The sequence below is a fragment of the Chelonoidis abingdonii genome, chromosome 22 (assembly GCF_003597395.2).
Source record: "Chelonoidis abingdonii isolate Lonesome George chromosome 22, CheloAbing_2.0, whole genome shotgun sequence".
Taxonomy (NCBI): Eukaryota; Metazoa; Chordata; order Testudines; family Testudinidae; genus Chelonoidis; species Chelonoidis abingdonii.
In genome coordinates, this window is record NC_133790.1 from 27,044,610 (window position 1) to 27,057,158 (window position 12,549).

The window sequence follows — 12,549 nt, forward strand, 5'->3', positions numbered from 1 at the left end:
CCAGCCCAGCCCCGCACGGTCCCCCTAGCCCGGCCCGGGTTTCCACGCACCGCTGGTCAGGATTGCGGGGCCCAAGCGCCCCACGCCTGGACTGAGACTCCAAGCCGAGCGGGGCTGGGTCCGTTCCGCCCCCTCACAGCAGCTCAGGGCTGCCAGCGCCCCCTGCTGACCGCACCTCGGCACTGCACCCACAGGAGGAGGCGGCCCCCTTCCCAGACTCGCGCGTGCGCATTAGCTACCCGGAAGTGGGGCGAGCGACCCTCCCCCTCCCGCAGCGTTTCTCCGTCCCTTGGCCTCCTTGCACGTGCGTGTTGTGCTGCCGTTAGCGCGATCACGTGATTCGCGGCGGCCAAGATGGCGGCGGCCAGCGGGAGGCGTGAGCGGCTCTGAGCGCGCGGGGCTCCGTCTCTGAGCGGGGAACGGGCGGGCCCGGGGCCCCTCCCCGCCATGTCGCGTCTCATCGTGAAGAACCTGCCGAGCGGGGTGAGTCCGGGGCGGGGAATGGGCGTGATCCGCCTGGGAGGGGCCGGCCGCGGGGTCCCCATTTGGGGGGGAGGCGGGGAAGGGGCATCGCCCCGAGGGGGGAGTCTCCTCTTGGAGGGAGAGAGACATTCGGGAGGGGGGGTTGGGGGGGGAGGAAGGGTGGCTGTAGTCCGAGGTGGACTGGGGGGAAGGGGTGGACATAGTCTCGGGTGGTGGTCCTACGTGCAGAGGACCGGTAGGATGTAGCCGTGAGGACGAGAGGTGAAGCGAGGGAAGGGTCCAACTTGGGGAGGGATGGTTGGGGTCCGGTGGGGGAGTGGAGGTAAATTGGGGGGTGGGGAGAGGTGAGTCGGGGTATCCCGTATTGGAGAAGGGCAAGGAGAGCTTGAGGCCAGCTTTAAGGTTGAGTTGTTTGGGCTGGAGGGACAAGAGCTAGGGGCTGCCCTTAAGTTGCAGGACTAGGGGGCCCAGGTTGAGGATTGCTCTGAAGGGTCTCACTCTCACTATTATGCTAGGATCCTTACCCTGGGCAAGGGGGAGCCTACTTCTTAGGCTGAGTTGTGGAAGTCACGTGGTGGTTGCTGTTTATTCTGGGTCAGTAACAGACTTGTGCTTAACAAGGCACCAATACAGAGCCCCTGCTCTGAAGATCTTGCGTCTGACAGACAGATATAGAGACAACAGGGCTGGCTTGCAAATTGAGAGGGAATTTGACTATTATCAATATAACCTGTGCTTTAATATTAGGGTGATGAGGGCTACAGCAGTGATGCCCTAAACATTGTGTTTCTGAGTCATCATAAAGTGTACTTCAACTGTGAGCTTTTCAGTGCAAAGGCTTGTCTATAAACCACCTTCCACCCTATAAATAATTTGCCTCCCTGATGCCTATTCTCTTTTTGCAGATGAAGGAAGATCGCTTCCGGAAGCTCTTTGCAGCCTTTGGCACGCTGACTGATTGCAGCCTGAAATTCACCAGGGATGGCAAGTTCCGCAAGTTTGGATTTATTGGCTTTAAGTCCGAAGATGAAGCCAAAATGGCAATGAATCATTTCAACAAAAGTTTCATAGACATGGCCAGAATCACGGTGAGTTGGCCTTAAAGTGAAACGTTTGCTACTTGATATTATTTTACTCTTTAGGATGAACTAATCGTATTTGTGTATGTAGAGAAGGAGGGGAGCTTCCCTTGTTTGTGGACTGATTCTCAGGCATCCCAGTGACTTGTGTTAGTAACTATCCCTGCTCCTGTTCATGGAGCCAGGTTTGATTCCTAGTCTCTTGCTTCCCTTCCCTCCTCCTCTCCCCCCCCCCCTCCCCCAGGCAAGGGCTAGGAGTACTCTGGACTGGTACCAAATGAGAAGGCGGCTGTGAAGGGGAGAAATATCCTGTACCTTTGCTCTCAGCTTTCTTGACTCTGTGGCCTTATCACAGCTCCAGCCATGCTACTTGAAACAGTATATCTCCTTGGGCAGCAGGCTGTCAGGAGACTATTTGCCCAGTGTCCGGCCTGAATAAGCAGGCCATGTGCTGGGAAAATATGTGGAAGATAAAATCCTTCCTTTCCTCTGTCCCTGCAAGCCGCAGAGCAGCTGTTGGCTACTTGGGGCCAGTAGCTGGAATATGTTCTAAGGCTCCATACAGGGGTTGGGGACAGGAGGATCTGCCGTGTGGGTACTGCAACGTGATCAACATGGCATTTCCCCAGCATTCTATTTTCCTGCACTCAGTGGGACCATACCAGTTCCTCTGCCAAGCGGAACCACTGCAGCGGTAGGGCACGATCTGCAGCATTTGATCTTCAAGCAGAGGAAGGCAGGTGAAAATCTTCTTAATTTTGGTCAGATTGATGGTACGGGGACCCGTCAGACTCAGGTGTGCAATCCAAATTGAATTGGTTGAATTAGTCTGCTCTGTTCTTTGCTCCAGCAGTGCTGATCCTGGCAAGGCTGATTTAAAGTCTCAGATCTCTGGGCTGAAGTGGTGTGTACGCTTCTTAACATTATTTAAGATATTTCCATTTTCTCTTGTTCTGTGGAGACAATGCACTGGATGACAATGAAGAACAGAACAGCTTGTTTGAATATGTCCAAAAATGATTAATATAATTACAAGCTTCCGTCCCCATAAACCGATGGTTCTGAATGGGCCCTTAGCATGGTAGTGTCTAAGCCTTTCTGCTTGAAATGCAACTGAAATAATAAAAAGTAGGACTTGTTAAAACGGGGCTTCTTGTTGGTGGCTCTTTTCAGGTAGAGTTCTGTAAATCATTCGGTGACCCATCGAAACCCAGAGCTTGGAGCAAACACTCTCGGAAGCCTTCTGCACCAGAGAAACTCACCGATAAGCCCAAAACAAGTCCAGCTCCCACAGAGACAAAGAAAGTAAGTCACACTCACTTTCCTCGGGTATGCGACATGTACATCAGTGACTTTGTGTGGGGAAGTACACCCTGGTGGCTGCAGCGGGGGTCTGGAATTTGGGGCTCCTGTGTCCTATTCCTGGTTTACCATTCACTTGTGATCTTAGTGAGCGCTTTCTGCCTTTTTCCTGGTCTGTATAATGGGGTGCATGGCTAGCTGAAAAGTATGTGTTTGCTTCTTTCAGGATAAAAAGAAGAAAAATACAACAGGAAACTTAAAAGAGGTGAGTTGAGAAAAGCAGCATGTGAAAATTGGCCATCTGAGAAGGGTTTGATATAGAAAGTAGGGGGTAGAAATTGCTGAGTAGTCTCTGCATTGATCCTGTTCTCAGAGCCAGGACTTCTGGATTCTGTTCCCAGCTTGAGCCAGTCACTTGACCTTTCTGCATCTGTTTCCTCATCTGTAAAATAGTGAACTTTTTAGTTGTCTCTGTTGCATGCTTAAAGTGCTTTGACATCGTCAGGTTAATTGTGCTTTATAGAAATGCAAAATACTTACTAGACCATTACAAATTTCACTTGTTGCCTCAGAGTTACTGTCTGCACTTGTGTTTAATTAGAAGCATTATAATTAGGGAGGAGTGCTGCTTCCAAAGCTGTTAATTCAGGTGAGACAGGTAGTTTAACTATGACACAGCCTGTAACACTGGATGTAAATTCATGAATGGAGCATAATTGTCTGCATCTCATGGAAGGGAAATCAGCCCTGGCAGGTGAAAAGCAGACTCCTTCCCTTGAGATTATACCTGCGAGGAATTACACAGTGACCCTGATCTAAACTTGGCCACTTGCCCCAGTGTCTGTCTTCACTGCTCATGTGTGTTGTTTTTTTCCAACAGCTGGAAGGAGATGAGGCATTCAGAGAATTTTTGGTGGTTCATCAAAAACGGACTCAAGTGGCCACTTGGGCTAATGACACGTTGGCAGAGGAGCCTAAGACTGGGAAATCAAAGCCAACAGATGATTATCTGAACTTTGACTCAGATGAGTCAGAGGAGTTCAGCGAAGAGGAGGAGGGCAGGGGCAAGCCCCATGAGGAGCAAGAAACCACAGGCACCAAAAGTAAATTTCTCCCTCTGCTCTGTTCATCCCTCTCTTCAATGGTGTACTAATATGGGGCCTGATCCTGAGGCATGCTGAGCAGCTCCTGGAAAATGCTGTATGCTCTCAGATCCCGTTGGAGGTGGTGGGAATTGCAGTAGTTCAGCCCCTCACAGGATCGAGCCCTATATCCCAAAAGAGGAGACACAAACTGCGTAGTATCTATGGTTTCAGCATGTTTTATCAGTGTGGGTAACAAAGGGTGAGGCCCTCAGTCCCTCTCCACTGAGCCTGAACAATCTGAACTGCAGACTCCCTGGTTCCTCTACCCAAGTGACTCTCTCGCATGTCTCAGTTTCCCCTCCCCTTTGTCTATGTTGTCTGTTTAAATTGTGAGCTCTTTGGGTCAGGGATTATGCGTGTGTCTTTTGCCTGTATAATGCTTAGCACTTCAGTGCCTTGGGTGCTGTTGTGATATGGATAACTAGTAATGAAGAACCCATTAACATGCAGAGCGTGGGTCTCCAGAGTAGTGTGTGTTTCCATGTCCTTGTGTATTGCTGTTCCATCTTTTTAAATGGCAAAGTGTTTTTAGTGCCAGGAAAAGGCCGACAGCCTGGAAAGCCAAAGCCTTCTGTTGATCCCTGTAGGATGAACGTTAGCAGAGAAGGATTCTCCCTGCTGTATGGAAAACTTCAGTGGTAGCAGGGAAGTGTTCACATCCATGGCCTGTTTAGACCTTGGCCGGTGTGCTGAGAGATTGTAATGCCAGTTGTATCTGTGATTTTTGTGATGGGACCCCCCTGCTGGGAATCACCAGACCATCTAATCAATGTCACCCAGTAGCTCATTGGATAGTAACAGCTTCTCATCCTTACCAGCTGTGGCAGGATTTGATCATCTGACCTGAGAAGAGGAAAGGGGATTGGTACTGGGATGTAAAACCTGAGCCATCCTCTGGTGCCTCCTGTGCACATAGGGCATCTGCTCTTGCAGTAGCCCAGCTGGGCAAAGGTCATGTGGGGGCTTGTGGGGCTGTTTGTCCCACTGGGGAAAAAGGGTGTGTGTGCTTGCCCAATATCTAATGCCCATTTCTCTCCTCTCTGGCAGTAAAGAAGAGTCCCAGATCAAAGGCAGCTGCCAGGACAGAGCTCTCCGATATGGATTACCTGAAATCTAAAGTGGTGAAAGATTCCTCGTCCTCCTCATCCGAGGAGGAGAGTGAGGAGGACCAGCTGGACAGTGGGCAGCATGAGGGGGGAAGCGAGGATGAGAAGGAGCCCAGCAGCTTGGAAACTATCGGTGCCCAGGGGGAAAAACGGGCAGAGCTGGCAGGACAGATCAAAGGGCAGGGGACAGTGGTGGAGAGGAAGAAGAAGAAAGGAACAAAATTGGAGGTATAACCGAATTAGAGATGGACCTGAGTTGTAACCCTGGGTGCCAGCTCCCCTGCAGCTTGGCTCTGGAGTTGAACTTGGCAACTGCGGTTCGTCCCCATTCCTACGGGGAAAGATTTCCAAATCTAATGGTCTGTGTCCTCCTGTGTCTCTCTTAACTGTGGGTTTGCAATGAATAATCACTGTATCTATTCTAAATAGATGCATTTGTGAGAGAGGGAGGATGACTGGGTGACTAGGACTTGGGAGAAATGGGTTCATGTGCCTTCTCTGCACAGGATGCTACCAGGAAACACAGGAATGAACGGGGACATCACGGGGATAGGTGAGCAAGGTCCCCGTTCATTTAAGCGATCTCATAAAGGCAAACACCTTAGTAGCAGCCATTTGGGATGTAGCAGACACGGACGCAAAGTTTTGGCCCTGCACCTGATTTTAGTCAAACCCAGATATAACACAGTGTATGGGCAGTTTGTGTTTTGGGTTCAGTTCCTTTCTGTGCCACAGACTTCCTGTGCAAACTTGGGCGAGTCACTTAGTGCGTCTGGCTCAGTTCCTCCGCTGTACCATGAGGATAATAGTTACCTACCTCATAGGGGTATTATGAGGCGCTCTGACAGTACAATGGTGGGGGGGGGGGGGGCATATAAATACCTACGCTTTTGTTTTGTATGTCTCTCCATTTAGCGTTTTGTTTCAAAGAGGCAGTTTTCCATAGTGCTTTCTCAAAATCAGTCTCCTTGGTGGTCAAGTTGTGGGCAGCGCATGGAGAAACATGAAAGCAGATTAAATGATTTGACCGTTGAAGGGAATTCAATGGTCCGTTCCCTTCCTGTTACATCCTTAGGCTGGGTCAGATGCTCTGAAGTCTTTGGGGATGTAGTTGGAGCCATCTTATCGGCTGTCCTTGCCTACTCTGCCTCGTTAGTCACAGGATGCTCAGGGCATTGTACTACTAAAGAACATATGGTCAGGATTACTGCCCTTGGTAGTGATTGATCCTGTGTGTTACTGTCTCGCCCAGGTTGCACTGTAACTGACTAGACATGCTAGCCAAAGCATTGAAAAATGACTGGAGATTTTGGGTGCCCGACTTGACCGACCTTGAAGAGGCCTGAATTTTAGAGGATGCGCTCTGAAATTTGGAGCCCTTTAAGATGTCTCACATACGGTTAGCCACATGGAATCACCAGCTGTTTTATGAACACTGTGGCACTGGTGACTTTCCCTGACTCTGGGGGCTGTGTCTCTAAGTACCCGAGCAACGAACAGGCAGAGACTGGGAACTAGTTCTCTGCATGGAGACTCAGACCTTTGACCCTAAATGAGGAGGAACCTCATGGAATAACAGAGCTGCAGGCCAAACTAGGGCAGGTGCTGTGTATATGTGGGATCTGTTAGACCCACTAGAGGGCTGAAAGCTTGAGGCTCTCCAAGGCAGGGCTTGAAAAACCTACTGGCCTGCCAGCTAGCCACATCTGTTTGTCAGAAGCGGATATAAAAGGTGAGGTGGAGATCCAGGGGTAACCCATTTATGTGAATTCCAGCCCTTCCTTCTCCAAGCTTCTGGGAGTCCCTAATTGCTGTCCAAGGGTGGAAAGGGTGTTCGTCTGTCTTTCATATCCCATGTGTGCCCATCACCATAGTATCTCAGTGCCTAACTGAACCCTCTACCCCACCTCTGGCTGTTGGAAGGGACGAAGCGCTGTCCCTCTCTGTTTCCGCCCTATCCAGGTCTCCTGACTCTGTATGTGAAGGGTGGGAGTGAGTCATCTGTTACTCAGTCCTTTCCCCAGCCTCCTGCGTGCGGGTAAGACTAGTTCCGTGGCATCAGGCCTCCAACTCTCCCATCTTTACATTGTGCTGCTGGCCACGGTTGTCTGTTGGTCTGCAAAGTGTTCCAGCTCAAACCTCTTGCCAAGGATGACTTTTCAAATGTTGTGTCTCACTTTTTCCTCTGTCCAGCTGAAGAATCAGGCCAACCCCAATGTAGCCACCACGCCATATACAGTGAAGCTGCGCGGTGCCCCTTTCAGTGTCACTGAGGTATGTTCTCTGCCATCATGGCCTTACTGCTCCCTCATTTAGGGCTTAAATCGTGCTTGCAACAGGGAAGAGAACGGTTGTCCTTGGATTCCCAAGGTCTACCATTCAGCAGCCAGCAACTTAAACAGCACTTACTGTGTAGGGGCTTCTAGGTATCTGCAAGTTAATGGGTTAGTTATGAGAATGGAATCTGGCTTGGTATGTTCAGACTGTAGAGGGTCTCTTGGACTCTAAGTCTGTCCTTGACTTTGTTTATGAAAGGTTTTTGTAGGGTCTACTCAGCATTTGTAACATTTACAAAAGTAGGCCCCCGGAATCTGTCTGACTTGCTAAAGTTCTTGTTTTCCTCTTTGCAGCAAAACGTTCGAGAATTCCTCCTGCCCCTGAAGCCGGTTGCAATTCGGATAGCAAGAAACGTACATGGGAATAAGACAGGTACTGGCTGCGGGGGGTTGTGGGTGCCGGAGACAGCAGAGATGTTTTTCCGTGCCGGCCTTTGCTGTCTCCTGTACCTGTGGTTCCAAATCGCTATGAATTGCCCCATTTCTCATACATCAAGTTCCTTTGAGTTGCTCCAGTCTCCTTACCTTAGAATGGAGTTATGAGGAGTGACCCGTAAAAATGGTGTCCTACAGCTCTGTTCCTTGGGTGCAATGAGCCACTTTGGTTTGCTTTGCTGACCAGTGGGATTTATTTCTTTCTACGACTCCAAGCTCTGCAGAGCCAAATGGGAGATGGCTTCTGTTCTGGTTCATGCATCTTCTGTAGAAATGTTAACCAAATTCCAGTTAGAGGTCCTTTACCTTGAGGTTCAGCTCTTAACTACACCTGGAACCGAGTTAGGTCATGATTATTGGTGATGGTGCATGGACCAGAAGGGACACAAAATGAGTCCAGGGCTACTAGTGTGTTTCCAATGTGTATTGTTTTCTTTTCATAACCTTGGGGTGCATCTTCTATCCCATCATTAATTCGAGGCATGTAAAAACACATGGGATGTAGCTGCCAGATCAGTTCAAGACCATTTACATGCACGCAAGCAAGAACAAAAGTCATCTTAAACAATCATTTTTCTTTAATGAAAGATCCCTTCCTGTCTGAGATCTGATAGTTGTTTTCAGCCAGAGTCAATTTGTAATGGGAACTACACACGTGTTGTGGAGAGCTAATACAGAAAAAGCTGGTATCATTAAGTTGTGCTTAACTGGCTAGTTAGTGCCAGCGTGTGTGTATGTACGCACGCACATCCGCATACCCCATGTGGTGCTCAATTGAATCTGATTTCTTTCCAGGTTACGTCTTTGTTGATTTCAACGGCGAGGAAGAAGTACAGAAAGCCTTGAAAAGAAACAGAGAATACATGGGTAAGGGCGGCTTGTAGGTCCTCGTTACTGACTCTCGTGGGTCTGTGGGTGTTGTGATGCTCTGCTGTAGGCCCTGTTTGCTGCTAAACTGTCAAGTGGATTCTTGTCTGTCTCTTGATTTTGTTCTGGCAGGAAATGATGTCGATCACGCTCGCAGGCCAAAAGCAGAGAGCAGCATGATCTACAACCCTGAGTCTGTTGCTCAGGTTCATTAAAGAACCAAATGCTAAACTGTCGCAACCAAACCAAGTAGTATGGGGTTGGGAGAGCAGGGTGTGTCATAAATAAGCTGTCAGACTCTGACCCACGTTGGTATTGCTGACTGGCTGGCCTCTGTGAACCAAGTTAGTGCATTTCAGTCCAGTAGCCACAGCACAAAACCCACTCTCTGTTGGGAGTCTGAGCAGAGAGGTCAGGGATTGGCTGGGTCTTGAGAACTTTTCCCTTGCCGAATGCTGCACGCTCACTCTCAAAGTCACTTCGCTGGTATCTCAAAAACTTCAGTGCTCTGTGATCAGAAGCAGTGGGCAAGAAACGAGGAATTCTGTCTTCTCGTGCTTAATGACACTGAGATGGGTACCATAGAAGCAGCTACAGTAGAACTGACTTGTTAACATGCAGGACTTTTGTAGCTCCTGGTGTTAGGCCAAAGCTCTGTTATGCACCTGGAAGAAGTGTCTTGGTCGTTTCATTTGTCTTAAACCTAAAAACTATGATTTAAGCCTGTCTGGGGTGGCACAGTAGCTTAGTGCTGAAGCCCTGTGTTCAAATCTTGCTCTTATCCCAGTCCTCAGTGAAAGCCGGTCCTGTACTGCAAAACCACTATTGCGTGGATGCCTAGTACTGGAATAGAGAGGGGTCGTGAGAACTGGAATGTGCCGCCCTGACTCTGTTATGCGTCTAGCCAGTGGTGTTGCTCTCATTTTGAGGAGCACCATGCTCTCCCCAAAATGTCATTAACATTCTCACAGAGATGGGATGGGCTGAATTCATTGGGGGGTTGGGGTTGGGCATTCCACAGGAGGTCAGTGGAGTTTTGCCAGCTTACATCGGCAGTACATTTGATCCAGTATCTTTTAGAGGTGACCATATGTTTTCAATGTCTGGGCTCAGGTCCGGCGGAGGCCTTTGGAAGTGCCTGAGATGTAATGTTCCCCTCTGTCTTGTGTGCGGCAGGTGGGCGCTACATTGAGGTGTTCCGAGAGGAGAGTGGGCTGAAGATGAAGCTCACCCGGAAGGGCGAAGACCAGCCCTGGCAAAGGAGGAAGAAGGCTGATGAGGAAGAGGAGGACCTCTCGGAGTCAGGAAGGCTCTTTGTCAGGAATCTCCCTTACACCAGCACCGAGGAGGACTTGGAGCAAATATTTTCCAAATATGGTAGGTAATGGAGCTCCACTCAGCTTCCTGCTTCCCCCTGGCAGTCTGAGGGCTAATCATCTTGCCTGGCTCTCAGTGCTCATTTGGATGCAGGGAAAGAGATGGCTGTGGCACTCGCTCAGCCTGCAGATGCCCAAATACTACAGGGATGGGCACCATTTTAAAACTAAATCTTTACAAGTGGAACCCATTTCAAAACTCTCTGTCATGTTTGACCTCCTGGTTGGCAGTCTCTGTATGGAGGCCAGTTATAGAGGAAGCCATCTAGGCTGAATTCCCTTCCACCTCCAGGACATCTTCTCCTAGCTCAGGGTTGAGTAGGATTTATGAAGCCTCAGTGTGCCACTGGAAGAGAGAAGATTGGGTGATAAACTGCCTCCCCTTCTGGCCCCAGATAGATCTGGCTGGTCTGTAAGTTGCCTAGTCTATGTAGAGCATCAAGAGGCCCAGTTTAGATGCCTGGGGAATCAAGGCACATTGCTAGTGGGGATGTTACTCCTGGGGGAATTCTGCGCACACGCTTCCCTGCAGAAAAATGACTTTCTGATGGGGAAGCAAAAGGAAGCCACAAGAGTGGTCATGTGACTTTCCCCAGCAGTGTGTTTCAGGTGCCCAGGGCAGCTGGCAGAGAAGTAAATCTCTGTGGGGCAGGAAGCGGGATTGGGGAAGATCTGGCTGGTGGCTTCTATCCTGCACCTGGCTCAGCGGCTGGGCTGGGCTGGGGAGGACGAGACTTCCTCTTTCCCTGCTTGGCATCCGGGACCAGGTCAGACTCACCTCCAGATTTCTCCCCTGGTTGCAGGAAGCTCTGCAAACTCTCTTACCTCCCTGCTTCCTGTACCCAGTGCTCCTCAGCTGCAGGGAGGGGGTTCCCTGTACAGGGAGCTGCTCCCCCATCTGCCCAACCCCCATGCATCCAGACCCCCTCATACCCAACCCTCCTGCTGAGCCTCACTCCCCTGCACTCAGAACCCCTGTGATGAGCCCCACTCCCCCTGCACCTTGACCACCCCGACGAGCCAGCCGCATCCCCACCAGTTGCCCCTGGATCCCCACTCCACTGAGTCCCACTCCCCCAGCATCTGGACACCCCCCACTGAGTCTCCCCCCCCCCACTTCCCTGCCAAGCCCTCTCCCCCCTACACCCAGAGTGCCCACCTCCCACTGAGTCCCAACCACCTTCACCTGGACCCCCCTGCAGAGTCCTATTACCATGGCATCCAAAAGCCCCAACAAGTCCCTGTTCATCCTGACCCCCCCCCGCACACCCAAATTTCCCCACACAGAACCCTCTCATCCCACACCTTAATCCCCCCACACTAAGCCCTTCCACACTTGAATCCTGCCTTGCTGAGCCTGCCTGCCCGCACCTGGTGCACCTGGCAAGGAGGGGCAGAGCCCTGGGGTGTTTCTGGGGCAGGCCCAGTCCTTGCACTGTATCAGTTGGGTGCAGCCTCATTGCTGAGTCCATGTCCTGAGGGAGTGGGGGCGGAGATGTACAGTGATCCCACCTCTGGGCAGCCAGTGGCCTATGCTCCTCAATGCCATGCTGGAGTCTCCACATTTCTTTGACAAATAAAATTTGCAGAATTTTAAAACACTGTGTGCAGAATTTTTAATTTTTGGCACAGAATGCCCTCAGGAGTAGGATGTGGGGGAAGTTGGTATTCCTGCTGGCTTGTGCCAACTTGGTAAATAAAGGTTTCCGTATCCATGCAGTCTACCCTTGAGCAGGCCCAGATTCACTGAACATGCTAAGCTGATCCAACTTTCATGGCTTCGTTCCATCAGCTGGGCTCCTACAGAAGACAGCAGCTCAGAACCCTGCTCTGCAGTGCCTGAGAAGGGGGCATGTCTCATGGAAAGGATTTGCCTTTTACAGGTCCCCTGTCAGAGATCCATTTCCCCATAGACAGTCTGACCAAGAAACCCAAGGGATTTGCCTTCATCACCTACATGATCCCGGAGCATGCAGTGAAGGCCTTCGCAGAAGTGGATGGGCAGGTGTTTCAGGTACAGTGACACTAACTTGCCTGCATGGTTAGGTTGCTGGAGAGGGGATGTTGGTTCATCAGGATTATTGCCAGAAGGTCAAATGCTGATGGTTCCACTGTGCACCACTCAATGGGATGCTCAGTGCACTGATGAATAGAGTGCTATTAAGATGGGAAGGGCTAGGCCAGCAGTGTAGCAGCACCAGTTTGCGTGAACTAGTGGGTTCCGAAAACTCCAGGCTGCTGCTAGCTCGGTGCCATGCAAAGATCATATGCTGTTACCAGAGGGAAAGAGTTTGGAGTTGATTGATCTTTCAAACTCCCTGTTGGGCTGCTCTGGTACATCGCATTGATGCCAGCCTGGAGCGGCAGAGAAGGAAGGGGAGGCCCTCCCAGGTCAGGTTGAAAGGCCACTGTGAGAGGAT

The 12,549-nt window shown here is 50.5% G+C and overlaps 1 protein-coding gene across 4 annotated transcripts in view; it reads left to right on the top strand.

Annotated features, from left to right (window-relative positions):
• The first annotated feature begins 320 nt into the window (after positions 1–320).
• The window catches only part of RBM19 (RNA binding motif protein 19), a 478,789-nt gene continuing 466,560 nt past the window's right edge, over positions 321–12,549 (top strand). For 3 of the 4 annotated variants that reach the window (XM_075060157.1, XM_032800001.2, XM_075060156.1), the window contains exons 1-11: positions 324–483; positions 1,389–1,571; positions 2,736–2,867; positions 3,091–3,129; positions 3,745–3,967; positions 5,057–5,343; positions 7,309–7,389; positions 7,746–7,824; positions 8,682–8,753; positions 9,930–10,130; positions 12,013–12,143. In XM_075060157.1, coding sequence (XP_074916258.1) covers positions 448–483; positions 1,389–1,571; positions 2,736–2,867; positions 3,091–3,129; positions 3,745–3,967; positions 5,057–5,343; positions 7,309–7,389; positions 7,746–7,824; positions 8,682–8,753; positions 9,930–10,130; positions 12,013–12,143 — 1,464 coding nt within the window. In that variant the 5' untranslated portion in view covers positions 324–447. Of the gene's footprint in view, positions 484–1,388; positions 1,572–2,735; positions 2,868–3,090; positions 3,130–3,744; positions 3,968–5,056; positions 5,344–7,308; positions 7,390–7,745; positions 7,825–8,681; positions 8,754–9,929; positions 10,131–12,012; positions 12,144–12,549 lie in introns of all 4 variants that reach the window. The other variant, XM_032800000.2, reaches the window with a different exon arrangement.